At 39.0% G+C, this 26589-nt stretch overlaps 7 protein-coding genes across 7 annotated transcripts; 5 read left to right on the forward strand and 2 right to left on the reverse strand.

The window, feature by feature from the left end:
* The first annotated feature begins 1584 nt into the window (after positions 1–1584).
* LOC141821916 (MAR-binding filament-like protein 1-1) lies at positions 1585–5591 on the forward strand. Its single transcript, XM_074709300.1, has 4 exons — positions 1585–1665; positions 2905–3086; positions 3174–3314; positions 3576–5591. Exons 1-4 carry the CDS (start codon positions 1596–1598, stop codon positions 5283–5285), a joined length of 2103 nt encoding a protein of 700 aa, XP_074565401.1. The 5' UTR covers positions 1585–1595; the 3' UTR covers positions 5286–5591.
* A 383-nt stretch (positions 5592–5974) lies between these two features.
* On the forward strand, positions 5975–6933 carry LOC141822100 (uncharacterized). The gene has a single exon (XM_074709525.1). The coding sequence runs from the start codon at positions 6025–6027 to the stop codon at positions 6688–6690; it is 666 nt and encodes a 221-aa protein (XP_074565626.1). The 5' UTR covers positions 5975–6024; the 3' UTR covers positions 6691–6933.
* A 2486-nt stretch (positions 6934–9419) lies between these two features.
* Positions 9420–11194, forward strand: LOC141821128 (putative vesicle-associated membrane protein 726). The gene is made up of 5 exons (XM_074708504.1): positions 9420–9829; positions 10313–10451; positions 10538–10658; positions 10743–10805; positions 10893–11194. Exons 1-5 carry the CDS (start codon positions 9640–9642, stop codon positions 11037–11039), a joined length of 660 nt encoding a protein of 219 aa, XP_074564605.1. The 5' UTR covers positions 9420–9639; the 3' UTR covers positions 11040–11194.
* A 771-nt stretch (positions 11195–11965) lies between these two features.
* Positions 11966–12376, forward strand: LOC141821504 (uncharacterized). Its single transcript, XM_074708915.1, has one exon. It carries the CDS (start codon positions 11966–11968, stop codon positions 12374–12376), a length of 411 nt encoding a protein of 136 aa, XP_074565016.1.
* A 1361-nt stretch (positions 12377–13737) lies between these two features.
* Positions 13738–15961, reverse strand: LOC141822185 (lipid phosphate phosphatase delta-like). Its single transcript, XM_074709612.1, has 7 exons — positions 15876–15961; positions 15682–15756; positions 15482–15612; positions 15293–15396; positions 15041–15169; positions 14412–14527; positions 13738–14309 (listed from the first exon to the last, which is right to left on the reverse strand). Exons 1-7 carry the CDS (start codon positions 15942–15944, stop codon positions 13917–13919), a joined length of 1017 nt encoding a protein of 338 aa, XP_074565713.1. The 5' UTR covers positions 15945–15961; the 3' UTR covers positions 13738–13916.
* Positions 15962–18119: 2158 nt separating this feature from the next.
* Positions 18120–18735, forward strand: LOC141815619 (uncharacterized). The gene has a single exon (XM_074703572.1). The coding sequence runs from the start codon at positions 18120–18122 to the stop codon at positions 18642–18644; it is 525 nt and encodes a 174-aa protein (XP_074559673.1). The 3' UTR covers positions 18645–18735.
* A 1589-nt stretch (positions 18736–20324) lies between these two features.
* Positions 20325–21211, reverse strand: LOC141821505 (uncharacterized). Its single transcript, XM_074708916.1, has 2 exons — positions 20884–21211; positions 20325–20395 (listed from the first exon to the last, which is right to left on the reverse strand). Exons 1-2 carry the CDS (start codon positions 21209–21211, stop codon positions 20325–20327), a joined length of 399 nt encoding a protein of 132 aa, XP_074565017.1.
* Between the last annotated feature and the right edge of the window lie 5378 nt (positions 21212–26589).

The following is a 26589-nucleotide window of genomic DNA, read 5'->3' on the forward strand; positions in this document are numbered from 1 at the left end:
AATTCAATTCCACCACTACGTGTCATAATCAAATTCCCCAGCTATGGATAACAATGCGATGACGTGGCGTACAAAGAGCGATCGATCGAGTGAGAGCTCGGATACGCTGGCGGTCCCCTCACCGCTTCGCCCTTCTTGCTTTACGATTAACGCGATTGATCGGTCGCACTCGACCACGACCGCTCGATTGACGTTGACGGAGGGTGACCCGATTCGCCCGGCGAAAGCGGTTCGATTTCGACGCGATTCGTCCACAGAAAAACGAAGAGAGATAGAAAGCGGAAAGAGAAAGGAAGACAGCAGCGGAGAGACCGGAGATTGCTGTGAGCGAGAGTGAGTGAGCGATGGGGCTTCTCGCCGGAGCCCGTCTGCCTTCCCTTCCTCGTCTATTTCCCCTTCTGCACTGCTCGCTGCTCGCAGAAGAGCGGCGACGAGGAATCTGGCGTCCGCAGCTTGCTGCGCGAATGAGGAGAGTCCCGTGGGTTCCGCGGGGGCTTCCCGAAGAAGGACGCTTCTGCTTGTGGGTATCTCAGTTCTTCCCTTTCTCAAACTTCGAGCAATCGCTGCGGATGGTTTGTTAGCTGAAGGTCAGTTCATAATATGTTCTTGATGTTATTTTCTTTGTTGTATCTTTTTTTTCCCCTTGAAGTTGATGGGGTTTCTTGTTAGTTATGGTTCGTTAGAGTGTTGGCGTTAAGAATTCCTTTGGTAATTTGAATTGTTAGCGAAATGGAAAACGTTTATGCTACCTCGATTATTTTCTAGTTTTTGTAAATTTGAAATCCCTTTGTCTAGACTGGTGGAGTGATTATCAGGTTATTGATTAATTTGGTTTGTCAAATGTGTTATCCACCTTATAGCGATTTCAGAAGTATATTTTCCTACCTATTTTTCACTTTATAAATGGAAATTTATCATACTGACGTAGAATATATTAAGAACTATAAATGTGAAATTACTTCACTACCATTTTTTCTTATAGTTATATGCTCTCGTTGCACTACCATTTTTTCTTCTCAATTAGTTATATGTTCTTGTTGCACAACCACAAAACATTTGTGAAGACTTAAGATTTGCATGGTTGTTTTGTTGTTTTTGTTTCAGTTTCGTAACCTTCTCCTTAAATTTTCCTCCTTCCCTCAAATTTTATCCATATGCTACAGAAGTTCATCATTGATTCTTGCAACTATACATTGTTTATATTCTCATATAAGATAATGTAACAAGTTTCTTTTTTTCGATGTTAGTTAGCTAGTTTGGAGTCCATTCAAATTTGCAATTAAGATTTTTGGAATGTTTTGAATTTGTTTTCCCTTTATTGGTTCTAAGATTTTTTTCCATACTCTTAGGGTACACACAGTGATTTGATCTGGTTATGCCTAGAGCGATTGAGATATAGAATCAATTCCTAAGTCCTTCATGAGATACTGATATTTTCACTATTGTAGTTGAATATGTTTAGTAGACATCAAATATCTTAAATTAATTTCTGAATAATGATTTTGTGGATAGTTTATCAACTAACTTTTAGCTGTGTCGTGGCACTCCATATTGAGGCAGAGTCACAAAGTAATGGAATCAGACAACAAAGTTATATGGTTCAACCAATGGGCTTTCGTCGACGGGCAAAGACAATAAAGCAGAGTGTCACTGAAGTAGATAAAGGTACGAATATGACAGGTGGTGTAAAACCCACACATACTTGTCTGCCATCCAGCATTATCAATTCTCTCTAGCCCAAAATGATAATCTGAAAACACAATATAGTATCTCTAGAGTGATTTTGGTTTATAAACAGGCACGATTTCATTGATTCATATAAATAAGGCTCTAACTTGGGTTTGGATCTATCTCTATGATTGACATATGGCCAACTTCAGTAATATGATATGTCCACAATTGAGCACAGTGAATTATGACTTCCCAACTAGTTTCATGCTTGGCCAAAACTGAGACCTAACCTGAAAAAATTAGGTTTATGATTAATTGATACGAACTCTAGATTTTAGCCTAGATGGTCAAACATTGGCATTCTAAGCGGGCATGGATCAAGGCAATCAGATCAGGCTTTGGCTGAACATAATTTTCAAGATTACATTCTAATTTGGTCAAGTAAGGGTGGATTAGGAAAAATATCAATTGGGTGGTTTGATTTTTGATGAAAGAAGTTTATTAAGTCGGATTTTGGGCTTTCTATATTTGAATCATGTCGTTTCTAAGGTGGGTCAGGTTACCACGTTGGACAAAAGAATACTTTGCCATAGTTTTCAATTATTAAAAGTTCAATACATAAAATTTAGAGATTTTTTGTTTGCTGTTTTTATGAAGACACCTGAGTTCATGAAATCACAATGCTTTCATGACACCACAACACTTTTGAGAGCTAGTGTTGGTAATCCTTCATCTTTTGTTGTTTGAGGAGCATACATTTAATTTGGAATATTATGTGTTTAAGGGATGATCATGCATGATTTTGGACTCAGCAATGCGCATAAATACTATGTGATGCATCTCAACTCAAAGAATTACTTTTATCCCTTCCACCAGTCATTACCAGTGCTGCACATCCTTAGTAATCATAAATATTTGGATGAAATATGTAGTCTAATGATTATTTGATGAATAGTGTAAATCAATTGAAGTTTGTTTTCTTCATATCATATGTGGAACCATTGTTTTGGCCGTGCATTATGTCTTTGGTATTTCCATGTTGCCAATATTTAATTTACTGAGATGATGAACAGACTCAGTCTTATTATAATTTTTAAGGTTTATTATGAGACATGCACTACATAGTGCCACCATAATGTACTCTGCTTTTGGTGATTATTCCACCGTATAATGACAGAATTTTGTACATCACTAGCTTTTCATCCAATCATTAACTTCTACTTTTGTTTTCAGACAAACAAGATTTGATGCTACCAGATAGCCAAGATATCCTAATGCCAGATAAACAAGAGGTTATTGTGCTAGATAATCAAGACGCCATTGTGGAAGACAAACAAGATGATAAACAGTTGGAGATACAAAGTGTTAAAGATTCCATGCTTGAAGTTTCATCTGAAGTACCTAATCAATTAGAGGTGACTTGTTCTAAACTACCCTGTTTTTATCTTCATATACATTTTACGTTCTAGGTTGTCATTTACTCATATCCTATTTGCTTGCAGCAAGCAGCAGTTCAAAATGCACCAGTAAACTCTTTTGTGTCTTTCTTAAACGAGTTCGGAATAGTTGCTTCCGGTGTTCTTGGTGCATTATATGCAACTTCCCAGAAGGAAATGACATCCATTGAATCACATGTGGAATCTGTATGAATCTCCAATCCTGTTAATCAGAGTTCTTAAATGCATTTATTTGGATTTTTCGTTCAATACATTCAGACAAGTCATTGAAAATTAGCATCTCAATTTTCTATACATTCAGTTACTTGCATTCAAATCAGAGCTGATCTAGTGTGAAGATTATATTATACTTGAAAGCAAGCACTTAAATCTTACAGTTGGATGGTAGAATTATTGTGACTACAAATTACTTACTTGGTAATTGTTATGCTATCAATATTGATACAGATGAAAGATAAATTGACTGAAAAAGAAGCAGAAATGTCTTCGCTGAAGGAGAGCTTTGAGAAAATATTACAGAGGGAACAGGAGGAGAAAAAGAAGCAAATCAGGAACTTTAAAGAGAAGGAAAGTTCTCTGCTAACTCAACTAGATTCAGCGAATGGGACTGCAGCATCTTTGCAGCAAGAGTTGAATTATAACCGCAAACTATTTGAGGAGCTCAAAGGGCGTATTAGCGATCTTGAGAGCAATGTTGCAAAAATCAGCAGAGACAAAAAATTACTTGAGGCCAAAGTTAAAGAGAAAGTAGATAGTATCAATGTTCTACAAGATAAACTAAGCATGCTTAGCTTGGAGATAAGTGACAAGGAGAAGAACATTCAAGATCTTAAATCATCTCTTTCTGAAAAAGAAACAGAATGTGCTCAGTTGAGCTCAAATGTTGAACACTTAAAGAATGAGCTTGCTGTTGCAAATTCAACTATTGAAGAGTTAAAACAGGAATTGCTTGTAGCTAAAACTGAATTAAGTTCAAAGATATCTTCAATCGATTCTTTAAGTCAAGACATTCAGTTGTTAAAGTCAGAGAAAGATAGTGCCTTGCAAAGAGTTCAAGATCTCAGAAAAGACTATAGTGATTTGGAATCTTCTTCAGAGAAAAGAGCTGCCCTTACTGCTGATTTGTTATCCAAGAAAGATGACCAACTTCATCTTCTTGAAGAAAAGCTTGAGTTTGCATTAGAAGAAGTAAAGAACAGTAATATTGTTATTGCTGAGCTGAGAGAAGAAAAGGAAAATGCCAAGGCATTACTGGAAAGAGAAACTATTAGTATGAAGAAGTTGAATGATGAGCTGCAGGCTAACATAGAAGCACTGGGAGATTCTAAAGTTGAAGCTTTGAATCTGTCCAAGGAACTGGAAGAAGCTAAAGTTTCATATAAGAAACTTATGTCTGAGCTATCAGAGATTCAGCACAGTTTTATTGAGATGGAGAAACTGTTGACGCAAAGTGTGGAAGAAGCTAAGTCTAGTACAAAGCTAATGTCGGACGAATTAATATCAATTAAAGAGAATCTGAGGAGAACCAAAGAAGAACTTGATATCTCATCCAAAGAATTAAATGATATCATGGGAGATCGTGCAAACTTAAAGAAGGAATTAGTGGAAACATACAAGAAACTGGAAAATGCTGTGAATGAGTTGAAAGAAGAGAGAAAAATAGCTTCCAATTTGAATAAGGAGCTTGAAGTTTTGAGGAAACAAATGCAAAGAGACTCAGAAGCACGAAAAACTCTTGAGGCTGATCTGGATGAGGCTACCAAATCACTCAGCGAGATGAATAAGAGCGCATTATTGCTCTCCACTGAATTAGAGAGCACTAGTTCTAGGTGCACCAGCCTTGAAGCAGAGAAAGATATGCTATTCCAGTCCTTCACAGAGCAGAAAAGGACTGTTAAAGAAGCTACGGAAGATATTGAAGATGCTCAGAACCTCATTTTGAAGCTTGGCAATGAGAAAGAGAATTTAGAGAGGAGGACTAAGAAGCTCGAAGAGGAATTGTCCTCTGCAAAGGGTGAGATACTACGATTGAGAAGAGAGATCAGCTTGGAGAAGGAACATTCTAACGTGCACCAGCCAAAGACCAAAGTGACAGCAGGGGCTCCTATTACAGCTAGGAAGACAAATAGCAGAAGGAAAAAGGGTGGATCTACATGAGGATATATTTTTCACCTAAAGATGACAATCTGGTATTTTCACCTTAGGGTGGTTTTATTGCTTATTCTTCCTTCTATTCCAACTAGGACTTTTTAGTTTCATGATCATTACAAGAGTAACAAGGGCACCACCTCTGGTACAACTTGACCATCTATATTCCATCTTTTTTGGTTTAGTATGGTATGCTTTCGTAAGTAGTTATAAGCACAATTTTACTCATATTTCTTTTGTATAGATGAATCTTTGAGCCCTATCAGCAGTAAGTTGTTAATGGATGTATTTCTTTTCCCCATCTTGTGAGCTTGTTATGAATCATCCTTTGTGCACTCACTTTCATTTGTTTTTGATTCACTTTTATGCCTTCTGTATCACCTCTTTCATAATTCCGTGACCTCTCTCTCATTGATCAACATGAACTGTTTGGTATTTTCTCAGATGATTTGCCCAGCAAATCTCAGTTCTGAAACTTAGAATTAACTTAAATTGTGCTTCGATCAAGTTTCTCAGATGATGAGAGTGTAGATGTTGTTGAGAGGGTTTGCATTTCAAGGATGCTTTATAATCTCACTAGCAAGTTTGAGCATTTAGTGTGGAAAAAGGCATGATTATTTTATTATATTTTGCTGCTTCGTGGAAACACATGAACCCGACCGAAGCCGCTTTATTTGACTTCATTGGGTACCTTCCGATCTCGCCATCAGCAGCAGTAGGCTAGAGGGAGACTTCGCCGGCGACAGCGATGGCGGTGGATTCATCGTGGCTGGTGCAATCTTTGATCCTCCTCCTCACCTTGGCTGCCTTCTTCGGCCTTCGATCCTTTCCCAAGCGGCTCTTCACCCGCCTCCTCCGCCCCTCTTACTCCGTCCAGGCCCGCCGCCACTTCGTCGCCGGGGCCCAGCTGCTCTCCCGCGCCGGGGCAGCCCGCAGAAAAGGAGATGATAGCGGTTCAGCCGATGCCCTCGCCCGCTCGGCCTGCGACGAGGCCGAACGCGCCATCGCCCTCGACCCCCGCGACGCCGCCCCCTACGTCCTCAGAGCCCTCGCCCTCGACCTCCTCGGCCTCCACCTTCCCGCCCTCCGATCTCTCGACGCCGCCCTCTCCCCTCCGGCTTCCAAGTCTCTCGAACCCCGCGAGCGCGGCGACGCCCACTTCAAGCGCGCCGAGCTCCGCCTCGCCGTCGATCGCCAAGAACACCTCGATCCGGCCCTTGCCGACCTCCTCGAGGCGGTGCGGCTTAGCCCCGAGAACGCCAAAGCCTTCTGCCTCCTAGGGGAGTGCTACATGGAAAAGGGTTTGCCGGATGAGGCGAAAAGGGCTTACGAGACTGCGATCGGGATCGACGGCTCACTTGTCGCTGCTGATGAGGCTCTCCGGAAAATGTCCGCCACAGAGGTTGGATCTTGAACTTCTCTGTTCCTCGATTACCAAAAACTTCATATTTTCCCTGTTGGTTTCCATCAGTACTCAGCCTTCACAACATCTTTACTCTGTTTCTCTGTATCATTAGGATAATCTGCAAACCCTAGCTCTCAAAACCTCGTCTTTTTATTTGACAAATCAAGAAACAAGGCAAGCGCCTTTTATCTTGGTATATATTTTCAGCTTCTCAACGATAAAAATTATGTGCCTTTTTTGTTTCTTGGTGAAGTTCTTTCCATTCTAATGTGTGGTTAAGTTAACAAAATTATTGGAATTTTAGGGTTCATGCTTCTTATCACATGATACATTACAATTCATATATCAAATGAACTTTTCATATGAACCAAAAGTAAGAAGAATCATGACTATTTGAATTGATTTGATTCTGTTCAATATGATTCAATACAAATTTTATCTTATACTATTCTAAGATAAATAAGAAGGCCATTAAAAACTAAATCTAACCAATGAGAAGTATATCTAACTCACTAAGAAACTCAATCAAACTCAATATGGTAAAAAGTAATCTAAAATCATTATGAAAGAAGGAAGAGATAATGAACAATTTTATATTACACAATGATTGAGAAGAGCAAGACTTATTGTGCCGATACACAGAATCTACTTCTACTCATCCCAACCTAGGGAGCCTTTGAAGCTGGTTCAGCTAGCCCAATTGTTCATGGAGAAATCACCCGAAAGAGTGAAAACCTATTTCATTTAAATGGTTGAATGTGGCCAAGAGTTGAATCAGTTGCCAATACTAAAAACAGCTAATCAATGATGATTTACATGTGTACATGTGCGAAAGTTTAGACTTGGATATATGCTATTATGAATATTTTAGCATTTCATTCATGGCGCCGAACACAGAATGGTTTGGATAAAACAAGTGTATATTTACCTGATTTATAACTAATGTATGCGTTTCGTATTGTATCGATCGATAATCTTGATTGTTAAGAAATTGAATGGTTTTATGTAGATGCATTGTGTGATGCCAGTTTTACTTCTTGTATTTTATGTGATAACTGCCAGCATAATGTCTACATACACCTTTTAAAGCGTGCATCATGAATCTTAACACACATAAGCAGTCATATTATCGACTATTTATCGCTTCTAAGAAGATTAGACTATGCAGTGGATTTGCCTATAGAAGAATGATTTCTTTTGGCAAATGATAAGATGGTAGAGTTTTTATTGATTCTTCGAAGACCATTCATTCACAACTATGGTTCCTTTGTTGTGTTGGTAAAGCCATTCATTCACAAACAAACATTTTCATGTTCGACATTGTTCTTGTGCCTTCTTGTTACTTTTATGAATGTTTAAGCAACATCAAGTTTATGGTCTCCTTGGCTGTTTTCCCCCTAACAGTTAGACCTGATTGAAACTTCTTGTACCTGTTTACTTGGAAAGAAGTGTGAAAAATGGATCTTGAAGGGTGGAAAAATAGATTAGTTTCTTCTCCAAGTGAATAGACTCTTGTATCATATATTATCAGTCCTTTCTAAATGATGACTAGCATATGGTAGTTCTTGGAGAAGAAGCAAATCATGGCTTCTCATGAGGTTAGTCGAGACGATTGTTATCGGCATGTATGTTCAAAGTTTCAAAAGGTTGATTAGTTTGATGTGGCACTGCACAAGATATTACAGGACCTTTGGCTTCTCACAAGTTCACAAATTCAGGTTACAGTTGGCTTAATGCAGTAACTCTCTTTTAGAGCAGCAAAATTAGAGCTTTTCAATTCTTGTTGGGGTTGAGTATTCGTTTCCGGAGCATAGTTGAATTAATTATGACAGAGTAAATTTACTGAAGTGGGTAAGGTCGAATTTCAACGAAACCGAGATAATGTCCTTCCCTATCATGGTCAATTGTTATTTTTCAATTTACTTTCTCACAGATGGTCGTGGGTCGACCATGTGGGACTGCTGGGTTGGCGGATTCCATTTTTTGTTGAAGTATTTGATTAAAATTGAATCAAATTGAATTGAATTTTTTTGAATTAATTAAATCAATCAAATTTTGAAATAGAAATTGAATAAATTGAATTAAATATTGATTAATTTAGTTAAAATTTAAATTAATTAAAATAAATAAAAATTTTAAATATTATAAAAGATTTATCAATTAATTAAGGATTTTTAAATTTATTTATTTTTTATTTTAATTAATTTGATTTAATCAAATAAGAAATTTTAAAATTAAAATTGAATTTAATTAATTAATTTTTTAAAAAATAAAATTTTAAAATAATCAAATCAAAATTTTAAATTCAATTGTTCAATTGATTTGTTCAGTTTAATCAATTGTTCGATTGATTTGTTCACTAGTGATTTCACACACTCTCATGTCTATTTGTTTGCTGGAAAATAAATTTGTTTGTCGGAAAGTAATTTGTTTTAAGATGTTTAATAGAATATTAGTGTGATAACGATGAATATTAAAATAAAAATAAAAAATTATCAGAAAAAAATAATAAAATATAATTATTTATTTTTAAATTATTCAGATTAGTCGATTTATATGAGTTCATGTCAGATTTGAATTGGATTTTTTTAATAATATCCGATGTAATTCGTTCGTTTAGTTATTTTCGTGTTTTCGAGCAGGGACGAATGTGTTATAAACATAAAAATGGGGCTACAGTCGAAGTTTGTGAACGCTTTGAGGATTTCGAAAACTACAGGGGCCTAAATGAAATGGGGCTACGTTCTGTTAAATTTCATCGGACCAAAATTAGCGCGACGCCAACGATGGCAGGTGGAGAGAGAGAGGAGGAGCAGAAGAACAAAAGCGCATCAATCGCCGCTCCTCTCTCGGTCGCCATTGCTCGCCCTCCCTCTCCTTCGTTCCTTCTTTCTTCCGCCCTCGGTTCCTCCGCGGTCACCTGCTAGGGCTTGGGTTTCAGCCTCCCGGCGCGGGGAGATGGGGCAGCAAACGCTGATCTACAGCTTCGTCGCCCGGGGCACCGTCATCCTGGCGGAGTACACCGCCTTCACTGGAAACTTCAACGCCGTCGCCGCTCAATGCCTCCAGAAGCTTCCCTCCTCAAACAACAGGTTCACCTACAACTGCGACGGCCACACCTTCAATTACCTCGTCGAGAACGGCGTCAGTGAGTCTCCCGATCCCTTTTCTAGTGTTTTGTGCTCTCGATTCTCTCGTTATCCGACCTCAAAATTTCATCCCGGCACTCTGGATCGTGTTTCTCTTTTGAATTCCTTTTTTTTTCATCGATTTGTGTCTTTAAAGAAAGATGATTTTGGAATATGATCTTAATTGTCTTTTCTCTAGATCTTAATCATGTTGATATAAAATCGAGAAATTCTATTTCCATGATAAGCAACCCTAATCTGCTATTTGTCAGGGTTCAAAGTTTTCATATCGATATTAACTCGTTCAGCTGCAATCAGAACGAATGGAAACTATCTGTATTTACAAAACCATCGCATTGCAATTTTGATAAGATGTTGCTACAAGTGTTGATTTTGTATAGATGTTTAACTTAGTTTGCCGCAAAATAGATTGTTTGGGCATATTCATATTGCATCTCTTAAGAGGATAAACTGACCTAGGTTTGCTATGACAATTGTTGCAGCATACTGTGTAGTTGCTATTGAATCAGCTGGCAAGCAAATTCCCATGGCCTTCCTGGAGAGGGTCAAGGAGGATTTCAGTAAAAAATATGGAGCCAAAGCAGCAACTGCCTCAGCCAATGGCCTAAACCGCGAATACAAGTATTTTTCTTCTTTTCCCTATACTAATTGTCATTAGTAATTAAGCATAGTTGATTGTTTTTAATTTCCTTTGGGCCAAATACCAGATCCAAGCTTAAAGAACACATGCAATTCTGTATCGATCACCCCGAAGAGATAAACAAGATAGCCAAAGTGAAAGCTCAAGTTTCTGAAGTAAAAGGAGTCATGATGGAAAACATTGAGAAGGTGAATTTTTTTCCCCCCACATTGTTTGATTGTTGATAACCGATATATCTGAAACCATCATTCCCAAATTTGTTGATCTTTTAGGTTCTCGAGCGCGGTGAGAAAATTGAACTTCTTGTGGACAAGACTGATAATCTTCGCTCCCAGGTATGAGATGTGCTGAGGAAGTTGCTATACTATTAAAGAAGACAACATGTTCTTCTTTAATCGATATACTATTTTGCGATATTTCAGGCACAAGATTTCAGGCAACAAGGCACAAAGCTGAAGAGGAAGATGTGGGTAGACAATATGAAGATTAAGCTGGCTGTTTTCGGTATCATCGCCCTCCTCATTCTCCTCATAATCCTATCAATTTGCCCTGGCTTCAGGTGCTTCTGATGTGGTTGGATGCTAGAACTATCATCATCAGTTCCATATCGAACTGGTTCTCAATGTTTCGAGATCATTTCGTTTATTCTATACGACTTTTTCGATTCTTCTATTTGTAATGTGTTGTGTATATATTTGACTCTTTATATATGTAATTTTTTGTTTGAGACATTTGTATCTTCAAGAGCTGAAACTTAGTTCAGTCTGTTTGGCATAAAATATTGTTCCTGAATTATCCAATTTAAATTTGATTGAAATTATTTTAATGTTGATTAAAATTGTTCTAGATATAGGAAGCTTCTAGATAGAGGTGAATATTCCATTATGCATGCTAACCCGACTCCCTGATCCACTGCCGCTCTCGTGGCTATTGCTGGCTGCCGCCTCGATCGCAATCGACGTGCCACTCGTCGACGCTCTTTCCGGCGGCGGATTTCGATCGGATAGTGGTTGGAATCCGGTGAATTTGCCAGGGAACGCGACCCGTGCCGCTCATCGCCATTGTCGGTCAAATCGTGATCAGATTCCGACCGCGATTTGGTCGGAATCCAACCGCGATTTGATCGGAATCCGGTGCCCGACACTGCCGGCCAAATCGCAATCGGATTCCGGCCGAGGAAGGACTGACATGCGATGCCAGTGCGACAGTGGCGGTGAGCGGGCACGGGTCACGTTTTCGAGCAAATTCGTTGGATTTCGACCACTATCGGATTGGAATCCGTTACCGGAAGGAGCGCCGGCGAGTGACGCGTCGATCGCGCCCGGGGGCGGCAGCCGGCGGTGGTCGGACGGTATGGTGAGAGCGGCAGCAGCGACGGTGGATTGGAAGTGTCACGCACGAATCGCGCGGGATAAATCGCGCGGCATAGCATTTCTCATGCATGTTATATTTAATATGAATTGTTCAAAATACTCTTATGCTATTTCGATCTCGAATGCCACCACCATCTTCGATCTCCTCCTCCCTCTCCCCCTCCGATGCCACCACCATCTTCGATCTCCTCCTCCCAGATGCGGTCAAGTTCGTCTTCCTGGATTCCAACGGCAGCTTCTCCGTAGAGCTCGACGGCCCTTGCTACGTCGATTTCGAGTACCTCCTCTACTATGAGACCAGGGTCTCCGGCGTCGTCAAGTATGGCGGTATCGAGGATCTCAAAGGCGTCAAGGTCCGCCGATTCCTCATCTGGTTGGACGTGGACGCCATCAAGGTCTACCTATACTTCCAGGTCGGGTGGATCACGCGCAAGCTTGGGGTCGACCAGTTTCGGACAGTACTTCCTGCAGTGGGAATAAGGAGCTTTCTAGATGGAGTCGAGGAGCTTTCCGATTGGTCCCTAGAGGTATGAGCTTGTGTTGTATTTTTCCATGTCGACCTTTTGTATTTCTTGACCAAATTATGGATCGAAAAAAATAAATCATCTCGACCTTTTGTAGTTGTCAACCTCAAATCATCTATGTTGCTGGTTCGGAATTTGCTTGTGTGCTCAATTCAATTGCTTCGGTTAGGTTTTAATTAAATCCTGTACTGGAAGAGAGTTCCTGCAAAGAAGTATAGCAATCAGAAAAGGTTTGAGGAACAGTAATGCCCTAAGAAAGAGAGAGATCTGAGGAGTCTCTTGTAGGTTGTAGCCACCTTCTAGTAGTATGCCCAACGAGACCATAGGCGACATAGGAAAAAGCTATGCAAGATCATTCATCATCTTACTGCTGGGCTGATGGATGCAGGTGCCCCTTGATAGATAAACCTCTGTTGCCCTCTTGCTAATTAGGAATTGGTTGTTGAGACCTGTCCAGCAGGTGTACCTCGCCTTGTCATCGTTTCTCCCTGAATTTAGGTTCCATTTCATTGAGACTTGCTGTCTACTCTCGCTTTTGATTATCTGTAGGATTCATTACTAGCCCAAGAAATTAGCTTTTCTTTGAAGTTGTTGCTGATATCAGTGCTAATGCCATCCATCTTTGTTATGCACACATGCTTGATCCAGCACCAGTGTTCAAGGAAGACAGTGTTTAAACAACTTACCAACAAGGAATCACTGATGCGACCACATTACTAAGAAATTCTCTAGTTAAGATTATTCGAGCGATAGAGAAGAAATAACAAATGCTGTTAGTTGTAATGTTCCCATTGTAGTTCATATACTAAGATGCATTCAGTTCATTCTGAATAAGTTAATGGGAATCTCTTGTGCATGATGCATGTAAGATATGTGCTCTGAACTGGGATATTTAACGAGTGACATTGAATGCCTTTCATTTATACTGCACTGCATGGATGCTATTCAAATGATAATTGTTACTTGCAACTGGTTCCATATAGTTTGGACATGGCTCATTGTCATTGTATGATTATAAATTATCTAGCAAACTACTGAACTATTTTTCTTTGTTGCTTCTTTATCCCTGCAGTTCCAAAATCATGCCACCATACCACCCATATGATGGATATATTGGAGATGCTTTCCGCGAGATCTAATGGAAGCTATCATTGCAACTTGGCATCATTCTGGTAATATCTACTCCTCTCAACACATATATATCTGCAATCCACGTATAATTTACAGAACCACAAACTCTATGATGAAATATTTCTTGTTGGATTTCTGACTTCATTTAATGTAACAGTGAGGATGATCATGTTAAATATTGTTAGTTAGGACAATTTTAAAACACTACACAGATAGCATGAAAAAAAACTGCAATCTCATAAATATTGAGCAAATTTTCATAGGTATCCTTCAGTGTCCGACTAACCATATAAGTGCAGACATAGGTGCCCTAGGTAACACTCATTTCCTATGTACATTGATTTCACAAACAAGTACAACTCCATATTTGCAACCTGGGAAACTGTCATTTCCAGTGGATTACAATTTAATCTTACTACTACAGTCTGAGAAAAGAGAATAATGCAGGAACAAAGACCACTGCAGACCATGAGAGACCAGCATATTGCAGAAACCTTATTCCAGTGTCAACGTCGTATGCTTTTTGTGGCCCAAACCCCACCCTTCTAGCTAGAGGGCCTGATGGCTTGCCCTTAGATCTGCTCTTGAGTTCTGGGACATAACATGATGATTCAATTGGGATGCTCAAAGTGTTGCATACCAAAGGCAGCAGCTTCTGAGCAACAGCCTTGCTGCAAATCTTAGTAACTAGTATGGTTGGAATGCCAACCAACAGTCTTCCTAAGAAGACTGCAATTGATAGTTCCGAACTAAATAAGATTTGAATATTCTCTGGTTGAGAGTGGAGAAGTGTTTGTTGGATTCCACTTACCTGGATTGGATTTATAAGTGTAAGAAGATAGTTTGTAGAAATAATTTATCATGCTAGATTAGGTAATATTTTAGTTATGTATGAGAAAAAAAAAGTATTTACCAGTCCAAATGCAACCCCATTAAAGGCTGTATGGTATTGGAAACTTGGGGTAGGGAATTCTGGAGTAGGATAGGCAAAGCATAACAAGAATGATAAGCTTGCCCAAAAAGAAGTGACTGCAAAAAGAAACAAAAAAGTGAAAAACACAACTCAATTAGTTCTGGAAAAAAAAATGCTTCTTTGGCATGGAGGTTTTGGAAAGCATATCTATTTGACTCACTGTATACTGCATATGCAATATACGTGATATTCAGAGGTATATGTGGTTAATGTCAAAATAGGTATATGTGGTTAATGTCAAAATATTGGAAAAAGTATTTATATTTATTTATCACTTACAAGACAAGTGTTTAAGTTAACACTAAGTTACAATACTGAATAGGGTAACTTAAGCTGCATATGTCATATGCACAATTTGTGGTCGCTATGTGATCCCTTTTAAAATTTACCTAGAGGATCCAAGTGTAGTCTGAATGGACTCTTTTTAAAACTTGTTTGGACGCTAATGTTTTAGAAAACCGACTCAGAAATGACCAAGATGGCCCCTAGTTTGGTAATTTTTCATATTGAACTGGTTGCTAAGGAGTATTTTTTCTGATTGAATGTATGCATCCTGATTATCTCCATACCATTGTGCCCAGTTGTGATGAATCCATCAACATGTTCATGAACTGTGAGCCAAAGAGCAAGGAGAAGAACTCCAAAGATGATTCCAGCCACTACATCTATCAAGCTATGCATTCCAAGGTACATCCTCCCTTGACAAATAAGAAGAGTGAATTTTTTTTGTTTCAGTTACCCCAAAATATTTAACAGTAAATCATTTTTTCTATCACAAATAAATTCATACTATTCTTTAGCAAGCTGGAATTAGATCATACCTATGCCAATCAGTACAGTGAAAAAGGAAAGTAAAACCACAACAACAGCAACTGTGGCATCACTAGCCTTAGGATCTTGTGTAAGAAAGTAGTGTGAAAAATATCTGCACAAATAAATAGGTAAATAAACTATTTAAATATGAGGAAGTGCTATAAAAACCCCAAACAAGTGAAGGAAAATGTTGTTACCCAAGGAGACAAACAGTATTTAAGCAATGTGAGGATGGAAAACCATACTCCATTGAGTTTTCTTTCTCTTCTTCTGTAGCATTCACTCTCCTCACAGGAGGAGATATCGGTCTAGGAGCTGACACTATATCCTATAATTATTTTTTTCTCATCACAAAAATGTTACTCATTCAGTTATTGATTTAAGCTTCGAAACATACCTTTATAGAGTTACCTATATAGTCACAGAAGGCAATCAACAGTGTCATTTGTCTCGCTAGTTTCCTGTGCCCGCTCTATCAATGAAAGGAAAACAAAGAATAATTTTAAGCTTGTGTTTTGAAAATCGGACTGGATCTACTGATTCATCCGGTTTTTGAATTCGAGTATGAAAGGTTTTAGTTAATAGTTATACCCAATAGACAATGGGAAGAAATCCAGTGTAGAAAGGCACTGAAACGATACGACATATCATTGAAAACATCCAGTCCAAGAAACCATGTTGTGCCTTCTGCATAAATATAAGATACTCCATTGGTTTTCTTATAAATGGGTGTGTGTGTGCGTGCTATCTATAGTTAACCTGCAGGCGGAGGATGGCCGGAGTTCCGGCGAGGACGCGGCGGGCGATGCAGGGCTGTGTCAGGGCCCGTACTCTCTCGGAGAGTCTGTAGGAGGACATGGCCGCCGCCCAGCCCAGGACGGAAGCGAGGGCGAGCGCTTGCCACAATGGGATGCTGCCCCCCACCTCCATCTTCTCCTATCCGCCGGCCTTTGCTTATGAGATTTAGAGGGGACGGGAGAGAAGGTCTACTACTCCCATTAATGAAAGGTTTCCTTCTAAGTTGACATTAGTCACCGGCTTATAAATGCTGCGAGTTTCTCGTTGACTTTCTGACTCTTAATTGTGTGATTTCTTTGGACGAGAGAAGGTCAAAGAGAGAATCAGTAGTGGAAGATCTTCTCTTTTTCAAATTGGCATAGATGGTTGTGTAGGACAGAAGAGAGGTTACGTTAGAGTCTTATGCTATGTTCATACAACAGATGAAGAAAAGAAAGAAATCCTCAGGAAAATAAATTCCTAGGGGAAAGAAAAGAAATGCACAAAAGAAATGCACCCGCGCAGAGTAAACGGAGGATCAACGTCGCCCTCTTCATGGATCTCCGTCGCCCACGCCTTCTTCTTCTTCTTCTTGTTGCAGGGCCCAGCCTTCCCCTGGTTACTTCCCCAGCTACAGTACCGGCCGTCCTTAGCAAAGGCGTCTATACCAGCAGGAGTCTATACCAAGGACGGGCGGAGGGAAGCCGTCCTTAGCAAAGGCGCTGCGATAAACTGGTCCAACGGAGGGCCGACCATCGACGGCTTCCTGCCCCTTCTCCATCTCTACCAGGTGCTTCATCTCGTAGAAGCTGCCCATAGGTCGCCTCACTTTTCCGCCCCTTCCGATCTCGATCACAAATATCAGAGAAATATGGACCCGGTAAGAGTATTTATCAAGCGTTCCGCAGGGACCTCGCCGTCGCCGCCACCATCGACGGGCGCTGGAGCTCAGCACCAACGCAGCACCGACCGAGATCTACTTTGTCATGGAGTACATCCGCGGGGAGCTTTTCTCCCGCGTCTCCAAGGGCCGGCTCCGCGAGGACGTCGCCCGCCGATGCTTCCAGCAGCTCGTCTTCCACCGCGACTTGAAGAAGAAGAGGGTGACATTTGGTCCTGCGGCGAGCAGGGGACGGCGGCAGAGGAGAAGAAGAAGAATCGAGTGTGCCGGCGACAGAGGAGAGAAGAATCGGGTGCGCCGACGGCAGAGGAGGAGAAAATCGGTTGCGCCGGAGGAGAAGAAGAGAAGAATCGGGTGCGGTGCGAGAGGAGGAGTGAATTTTTTTTTTAATTTTTTTTTTTCAGTCCGTCGCGTCCGAGCGTGATAAGTTTTGAAAGAAAATGATTCGCTGATGAATTTTTATCCTTTCTTAAAAATTTATAAAAGTAAACGATGAATAAATATATATTGAGGTAAATTTTTCTCTGATTTACTTTCCATCCTCCGAAGTAAACAGGGCATTAGAGATGACCATGTGTAGCACATAAAAAATTGATAAATTTCAGTCTGGTTTTACGAAAATTTTTCATAACGGTCAGTCCAGACGTCCAGCATCCTTTGATTGCGCTCTCCATTTGGAAGAAAATTCCTATAAATACATTGTATTTGAGGATCGAATCGCAGGTGCCTGGGTAACAATCTGGATGTCCTACCGCGACACCATTACCTCGGGGACATGTGTAGCACATAAAAATACTTGTTTAGTTGTGCATTACAAATTAAAATAGAGTGATATACACACCTTTAATCACAAATTTCTACTTAAGAAATATATAAAACTATGTCAAACAACTCCTCCCATGTGTCGTGGGGTTGTTAGGCCCAACTTGTTTCATAACTTGTTTGGATCGAGGCTCGTTAGGCCCAACTCTTGGGGTTGACAATACTAGACAGCCTGTGATGTGCTTGAACTCAACTAGGAGCTGTAATGTGGATATTAAATTATAAAAAATATTAGTGATTTTAAAAAAAAATATTTGGTATCATATTTTATGGAACGAAAGAATTGACAATAAATTTATAATTTAAGGTATCGTGACCCATTTTCTTTCGCTTCCATGAATTGTAATTGGCTTAGGCGAGGAAGCTCCGCCACCGCCGCCGCCGACGACGACGACTGGGCGATGGCCAAGGCGGCTGCGTGGGCGTGGTACAACAGATCCGGAGCGGACGACGCCCGCGCCTCCCCAGAGTTCGACCTCGGCCGTTTTATACGCCGGCCGCCGCCGCCGCCGTCGCGGTACAAGCAGGAGGCTACCGCTGCCAACACCGTGGGGGCGGCGGTGGATGAGGTGGGGCCGACTGGCGTCGCCGTCCCCTTGCTGGACTTGTACGAGATCGAGAGGATCACGAGGCAGCTGGAGAGGCTCATCGGCGACGGCGGCTGGACCAGGCGAAAGGAGGCGGCCGAGGTCACTGCCTCTCCCTCGCCGCCCTCGCCTTCCACCCCTTCGATGACGCCTACGAGGAGGAAGGCCGGGAGGAAATGGGCGTGCCACGCCGCCGGGATATGCGGCGCGGCTGGAGACGCGGTGGCTGCTGCGCCGCTGGTAGCTCGCCGGCGAGGAAAGGCGGTGCGGTGAAGAATTTATTGTAATCTTGGAATAATGCCATGCCTTATTATTAAATAGCTTCAAATCTTATGTAAAAATTTGTGTGTATATATAAGCCCATCTTTTCTATTGAAAAAACCAAAATTTACTAATCTCATGTATTTTAATTTTAATAAATTATATTTTACCCTAATTTTAAAAAAAAACATATTAATTTTGCCCTCTTCTCCTAATATCATCTAATCAACTTAACAATCGATCAAACCTATTTTATTGGTCATTGGGAGTTCATTCGATTTATTGAAAGTTCAAATGAGCCACCTTTGAATCCTCAATTTCTTCCTCATGATCTAACTCAAGATTTACATCTCCTCCCACATCCTCCTCCTCACCATCAATAGTCAAGTTAACATCTCCAATCCCCACCTTACATATGTTGATCGCGATGTCCACCTTCACCGGCACCAATCTCGTCGTCGTCCACAATCTTGATTGCCTAATAAGTTATATTTCCGGGCTACCGCAACCATATATCGCTACCGTCGTTACCCTAAAAAGCCTTTCCATGAGTTCTACATGGGACACAAATCACATTGAACATTATCTTCACTAGACTAGACGACATTAAAGGAGTGGCCAAGGTTTTTATGGTTCTAAAAATCCTAGGGTAAAATGTAATTTACTAAATGTCAAGGGGCAAACTAAAAAAATTAAGGAAATTTTGGGCGACAAACTCGAATCCTCATATCTATTTTGTGGTGCTTGTATTTTTGTGATGGATATTTGAATAATGAGCCCCTTGTTTTTTTGTGTTAGATTGAAATTGATCAGCAAATGTTTGGGAGTTTTAGGTTCTCAAGAATATAGTGATTGATGACATTTTGTTCTATAGCTTTCTAGGCTTTTAATTCTCTACTAAAATCCAGCTCTATCAATATTTATATTTTGAGTTTTTTAAAACTTTATTTTCTATTAACAAGTGCATAAAGATTAGATTATAACCCTCAATAAAGTCCTTATGAGAATATATATATATATATATATATATATATATATATATAAACTCATTGTACAAAGCAAAAGTTATAAACTAAAAACTGCTAGATGACAACCCTAAACATGATACTATTGAAATCAATTTCAGGAAATCATAAAGCTCTAGTAGGAATTAAAAACATAATGATCAGAAAGCTTTAAGGATAAACCACCAGAATTGATCAGAAATTCATGGTCAAAGTGCTATGAATCACTTGATCTGTCTTGAATTATAAGTGACACTGTTTTTTGGACTAAAAGTATGAAAAGAAAAGGCCTTGCATCATAGGAAAACAAGTGATGTAATAATGATCAGCAATGCAACAAATTCACTTATCCATAGTTCAAAAGAAAGATCAATCAAGTAGTGAAAATCTGTAGCAAAAGATGAAGTTGATTAAACTTTCTAAGTGCTACTGCATTTTCAAACAAGGAAAGAAGTATACAAGCACTTAAGTTTTCAGTAAACTAGCTATGGAGTACAAAAGGAAGATTGCAATGTATGGAAGGGCTTCAACAAATTAACTCACAACAATAGATCAAATTCCACCCAAGGGAAGAAGTATACAAGCACTGAAGTTTTTGATAAACTACATGTGGTGTCAAAAAGAAGATCTAAAATGTTTACAACAACAACAAATTTACGCACATAAAAGTTTATTTAGCAATGAAACCTCAAAGTGCAGTATCAATCTGAAACAGCATAAAGTGCAGCATCTCCACAGGAGCGAAGAAGTATACAAGAACTGAAGTTTTTGTAAGAACTTCAACAAATTTGTGGACACAAGGTAACATAACCATTAATCAAGCATCGATTTCTGTATCAGTTCATCACAACTCGCAAGGGAGATAAACAAGCAAAGAAGTTTTCTAGAATTATTAAGGAAACAATTACCACTTCAAGTCATAAGTTCTAAAACAAAGATAGTTATGTAACTATAAAACAAGGAATCGATTGTTTATGCAACCAGGCACCAGCATATGTGAAAGAATCAATAGAAGAAACAGAATAACCATAAAAGATCTAATTCATCAGGAAAATATTATAGTACTCAGCCGAATGAGATTAATCAAAAGTACAGTATTTAAGTGAATAATCTTGCTGTGAGTAACCTCAATCATCTGATTATTTTAGATCTTATATTGTGCTATCTTAATAATAAATGGTTCAATAAATATATGTAGCAAATAAGCCAGGTGATGATGAAGAAGAGGAGAAAGTAGAGGTCATTGCCCTGGCTCTTCATGATGGACTTCTGGTGGCGGACGTGCTCGGAAGGGGTGCAGGCGTGCTCCTGCTCGCAGGTCGGCCGCATCTTGTACTTCCTGTAGATGTCGGTGAGGAGGAAGAGACAGAAGCGCACCACCGCGAGGAGCGGCTTCAGGGCGCTGCGGACGACGGCGACGAGCCCTCGGCGGAGGACGTCGAGGCCCAGGAGCGCAAGGAACAGGAGCATGATGGCCTCCGCGCCGGACGCATAGCCCAGCACCACCCACTCCAGAGCCATGGAAGCGTCCGCGCCGGACGCATAGCCCAGCACCACCCAGTACTCCAGAGCCATGGAAGCGCGATCGACGGATCAGCACGGAGGCCGATCGAAGCAGATCTCGATTAGGAAACCACGACGTCGTGAGGCTTTGATAGATTTTAACTCCTCGAACTAGAGACGAACAAAGGACAGCATACGAATTTTAGACCCACACAGTTTTACCTTGATATCTATTGGTATAGAAGAAGGGTCCAACATTTTTCCAAATCAGGAAGCGCAGACAATAATGGGTAGACGACTGAGATGAAAATTTGATTGAAATTTTTCAGATAAATTATCAAGAATTACCAAAATTATCATCTAAAAAAATAGATAAAATTTTATCTTAAATAACGTCTCACTAAAACATATTAGAAGTCAAATCGATAATAGAAATAATCATGAACATATTTTGGATAACGTTTGTCTCTTTTGCTTATTAATTTAAAAAAATTAATGATTAAACAAAATAGTGTTTCAAATTATTGTCCTCTTAACTCCTAATTATTAGCAATAGTAATTTAATATGCAAAAATAATGATAAAGCACGTATGATCACGTATATTTATTGCATCATTATTATAAATAATGCTACATGAATTAATAATAATAGCAATTAATAGACAAAAATGAAAGAGGTGAAAGAGGCAAACTATAGGAAGTTTATTATATATATATGGTTAATAATATTGATTTTATATATTAAGTAAGATGTTTAAAAGTCTCCTGATCTATAATCTACTATGATGTTAAATAAATCAAACCTCCACTAATGTTAAATTATGATATATTTGTTAGATTTAATAACTTTTAAAAGTTGTAATAGCTATAAGAGCATCTGCATTGTTGCGTTAATAAGGATCGTTATAACGCCCCTTGAACGCTATAACCCAATTACAATTCATGGAAGCGAAAGAAAATGGGTCGAGATATATACTTTAAATTATAAATTTATTGTCAATTCTTTCTTTCCATAAAAAATAATACCAAATATTTTTTTTAAATCACTAATATTTTTTATAATTTAATATCCACATTCTGCTCCTAGTGGAGTTCAAGTCAGATCACACGGTGTGTATATGTTCAACCCCAAGAGTTGGGCGTAACAGGCCTCGATCTATCTAGGAAACAATTCATGTTTTTTCGACTTCATCTCACCTTATTAAAAAAACTTAAAATGAAATCTGTCACTCTAATAAGTTTACACCATCAATTTTATAATCATATATAAATAAGTAAATTAAAAAATTATAATGGACTACTATAGAAAAGAGTATTATTTTAATTCCATTGAAATTCAATCTTTAAATTTATTCCGCACTAGCCAACTCAATCATATCCCAAGGACCATCTTCTTAAATCTTAAGACACAGTGATATTCATTAATTTATATTCATATAAAATGGGGAGAAAACATAATTTTATATATTTCTTAAGTAGAAAATTATATCCGATTTATCTTGGTGGCCAATATGAAATTTCCGTGAGATCGGATCAATCATCTTCAGAGATAGTCAATGAGACTAATTAGGATTTATTATTATTTTAAATAGAAAATTGTGATTAAAGGTATGTATATCACTCTAGTTTAATGCACAACAAAGTTCCCGGGGCAATGGTGCAACGGTAGAACATCCAGATTGTGACTTAGAGACCCGCGATTCGATCCCCAACTACGAAATTTTTCTCCAAATGAGGAACGCAATCAATGGATGTTGGGCATTTGGATTGGCCGATGTTGGGCATCTGGATTGACCACTGTATGCGATTTACCCTGGTGGTAGGTAGGAAATTTCCGTGGGATCCAGGGATTGAGTCCATGAGACTAACTGAGATTTATCATTTTTTTTAATGCACAACAAAACAAGTATTTTTATGTACTACACATGGTCATCTCTAATGTAACCTCTCTTCTGTTATAAGCCGGCGACTAATGTCAACTTAGAAGGAAACCTTTCATTAATGGGAGTAGTAGGCCTTTTCTCCCGTCCCTTGTAAATCTCATAAGTAAGCGAAGGAGGGACCTTGGGCGACTAATTTCCCGGCCGGCGGATAGGAGAAGATGGAGGTAGGGGGCAGCATCCCATTTTACGGATTCGGTGGGAAACTTCCGTTCCCAACAATCTCATGTCTAGGGCTGGGTTGGTACGGTATATCGAATTTTACATACGATACCGTATACCGTATCAAAATTCCGGCATAAAAAAAACCTATACCGTTACCATACCGAAAATTTTTCGGTATACCGAAAATTTGGTATATCAAATTTTCAGTATAGTATAAAATGCATACCGATCAAAATGTTCGGTATACCGATCATACCGAAATACCGACCAACCGACCGATCATACTGATCATACCGATCGTATAAAAATGTTCGGTATACCGATCATACCGAAATACCGTACCCAATATCAATTTTAAAAATAATAAATAATTTATAAGAGGATATATAATAGGTGTTTCGGTATATACCGAAATACTGAAAAATAATAATTTAATACCGATACCGATACCGAAAAATTCGATACGGTATTATACCGTACCAAAATTTTCGGTATGGACGGTAAATATCGGTATGGTATGTGCGGTATACCGAAAATTCGATATTTTTTCCCACCCCTAGTTCCTCCTATAAATACCTCCTATAAATTAGGTTACCTTGTTACACCTCCGCCCTCATCTTCTTTTCGTCGTTCACATCATGACAGCTAGTTTCAGATCGATTACCCTCGGGTACCTAATAGGGGCTGCTCCTTTCTTCTTCTTCCTGTTTGCAGACACACACTTGAAGCACCAAATGGTTAAAGAATGCGAGGAGCCGAAAGCTGCAGCCCTCCTGAATACATCCGCTGCATGAAAAGCACTGCCCTCTACTGTGCCAGCGGAATCATCGTTTATGTAGCCTTGCTCTTATGCGCTGAATTAGTGTTCCAAAGAGAAGGTAACAATTAGCACACTACACGGAGACTGCACGGAGTAGGGGTGGGAAAAAATATCGAATTTTCGGTATACCGCACATACCATACCGATATTTACCGTCCATACCGAAAATTTCGGTATACCGAAAATTTCGATACGGTATAATACCGTACCGAATTTTTCGGTATCGGTATCGGTATTAAATTATTATTTTTTGGTATTTCGGTATATACCGAAACACCTATTATATATCCTCTTATAAATTATTTATTATTTTTAAAATTGATATTGGGTACGGTATTTCGATATGATCGGTATACCGAACATTTTTATACGATCGGTATGATCAGTATGATCGGTCGGTTGGTCGGTATTTCGGTATGATCGGTATACCGAACATTTTGATCAGTATGCATTTTATACTATACTGAAAATTCGGTATACCGAATTTTCGATATACCGAAATTTCGGTATACCGAATTTTCGGTATGGTAACGGTATAGGTTTTTTTTATACCAAAATTTTCAGTACGGTATACGGTATCGTATGTAAAATTCGGTATACCGTACCGACCCAGCCCTAGCACGGAGACTGCACGGAGAATGCAATGAGTTCTTTCCTTTTCCTTTTGCATAAATAATTGTTCTTATTGAAACAATTAGCACACTACACAGAGACTGCACGGAGACTGCACACTACACGGAGACTACACGGAGACTGCAATGAGTTCTTTCCTTTTCCTTTTGCATAAATAATTGTTCTTATTGAAACAATTAGCACACTACATGGAGACTGCACGGAGAATGCAATGAGTTCTTTCCTTTTCCTTTTGCATAAATAATTGTTCTTATTGAAACAATCTTATCAACTGAAACACTAGGTTTCTTTTTGCAAATGTTATTTGCTTTCGATGTTCTTGCTCAGATCCTCTTCAACATCATCTTCTGTCATTTCTCAAACTACCAAATAAATAATCTACATTGTATAGTTGCATCTTTAAAGTATAAAGTTGTCATCAACTATAATTAGTAGTTATGGGATTTAATATCATAAACTGGTGATGAGTCATGTCTAACATTACCAACATTGGCCACAAAGTCACAGGACATATAATTCAAAAGTAAACAATTCTATTAGATTGAGTGATTGATTATAGACTACAAATTTTCCATTTCAGAATAGGAGAATAAGATTGATAGTTGACTTGTTTTCAACCTAAACTAACATTTTATAGCCTTTACACAGCCAAGTAAGCACAAAAGATTAAAATTCAGTGTTAGATCTTAAAAGGGATTAGGGCTGGGTCGGTACGGTATACCGAATTTTACATACGATACCGTATACCATATCAAAAATTTTGGCATAAAAAAAACCTATACCGTTACCATACCGAAAATTCGGTATACCGGAATTTCGGTATACCGAAATTTCGGTATACCGAATTTTCAGTATAGTATAAAATACATACCGATCAAAATGTTCAGTATACCGATCATACCGATCATACCGAAATACCGACCAACCGACCGATCATACTGATCATACCGATCGTATAAAAATGTTCGGTATACCGATCATACCGAAATACCGTACCCAATATCAATTTTAAAAATAATAAATAATTTATAAGAGGATATATAATAGGTGTTTCGGTATATACCGAAATACCGAAAAATAATAATTTCATACCGATACCGATACCGAAAAATTCGGTACGGTATTATACCGTACCGAAATTTTCGGTATACCGAAATTTTCAGTATGGACGGTAAATATCGATATGGTATGTGCGGTATACTGAAAATTCGGTATTTTTTCCCACCCCTACTTATGTCTCATCTCGTGCTCTCCCCCTTACACATGAGACATGAGACTGACTGTGATTAAATAAATAATATCCATGTAGAACCCTATCCGCCGGCCGATCTGAACATAACGGACAGGGGGAACTATATGGACTGAGATATAGCTGAATGGCATCATAAGATCCATGTAGAACCCTAAATGGGTGGACATACGGATTTGGTAATTGTTGCTATATGATGTTATAAACCATTGCACAAGTGTTAGTTATACTGGACTTGCACTTGTCCTGATCAGAGAACAGATGCTATTTAATTAAATATCTAATAAAAAACAAAGGGAGGACAAAAAGTGAATCAAAAACTAAATAGGTGACGAGACATGCATGCTGATTATGTAAGTATAACTAAATAGGTGACGAGTAGAAAGAATTAGATGAGTGTAGACATATATAGTCCATTACCAGCACTTGTACATTCATATATTTGTGGCCTTGAGAGTTTTTGTTATGGCCCTTGGATATGGATCGCATAATGGGACGGTTTACTGGTGATTGGCGGAATCAATCTTTGTTTTCTTGGTTTAACGACCTTTACAACCTATGGTTGTAATGTGAATTTGAGGCTAGCTCGTTGGAATTAGAGAACCTCTTGATCTTAGGGCTTGATTTCTTTTTGTAAACTCAA

This window comes from Curcuma longa, chromosome 2 (assembly GCF_044706935.1).
Source record: "Curcuma longa cultivar G26 ecotype Majalengka, Jawa Barat chromosome 2, ITB_CL_G26_1.1, whole genome shotgun sequence".
Classification (NCBI taxonomy): domain Eukaryota; kingdom Viridiplantae; phylum Streptophyta; class Magnoliopsida; order Zingiberales; family Zingiberaceae; genus Curcuma; species Curcuma longa.

Coding starts and splice junctions, on each gene's coding strand:
- LOC141821504 (XM_074708915.1), top strand. CDS start 11,966: ATGCCACCACCATCTTCGATCTCCTCCTCCCTCTCCCCCTCCGATGCC.
- LOC141821916 (XM_074709300.1), top strand. CDS start 1,596: ATGGTTCAACCAATGGGCTTTCGTCGACGGGCAAAGACAATAAAGCAG. Junction 1,666..2,904: donor TGTCACTGAAGTAGATAAAG/GTACGAATATGA, acceptor TTTTGTTTTCAG/ACAAACAAGATTTGATGCTA. Junction 3,315..3,575: donor TTGAATCACATGTGGAATCT/GTATGAATCTCC, acceptor ATATTGATACAG/ATGAAAGATAAATTGACTGA.
- LOC141821128 (XM_074708504.1), top strand. CDS start 9,640: ATGGGGCAGCAAACGCTGATCTACAGCTTCGTCGCCCGGGGCACCGTC. Junction 9,830..10,312: donor CCTCGTCGAGAACGGCGTCA/GTGAGTCTCCCG, acceptor CAATTGTTGCAG/CATACTGTGTAGTTGCTATT. Junction 10,806..10,892: donor CTGATAATCTTCGCTCCCAG/GTATGAGATGTG, acceptor GCGATATTTCAG/GCACAAGATTTCAGGCAACA.
- LOC141822185 (XM_074709612.1), bottom strand. CDS start 15,944: ATGTTTTCAATGATATGTCGTATCGTTTCAGTGCCTTTCTACACTGGA. Junction 15,613..15,681: donor ATATAGGTAACTCTATAAAG/GTATGTTTCGAA, acceptor AAATAATTATAG/GATATAGTGTCAGCTCCTAG. Junction 14,310..14,411: donor ATGGGGTTGCATTTGGACTG/GTAAATACTTTT, acceptor AATCCAATCCAG/GTAAGTGGAATCCAACAAAC.
- LOC141821505 (XM_074708916.1), bottom strand. CDS start 21,211: ATGGCTCTGGAGTACTGGGTGGTGCTGGGCTATGCGTCCGGCGCGGAC. Junction 20,396..20,883: donor GTCCATCATGAAGAGCCAGG/GCAATGACCTCT, acceptor CAAAAACTTCAG/TTCTTGTATACTTCTTCGCT.
- LOC141815619 (XM_074703572.1), top strand. CDS start 18,120: ATGAATTGTAATTGGCTTAGGCGAGGAAGCTCCGCCACCGCCGCCGCC.
- LOC141822100 (XM_074709525.1), top strand. CDS start 6,025: ATGGCGGTGGATTCATCGTGGCTGGTGCAATCTTTGATCCTCCTCCTC.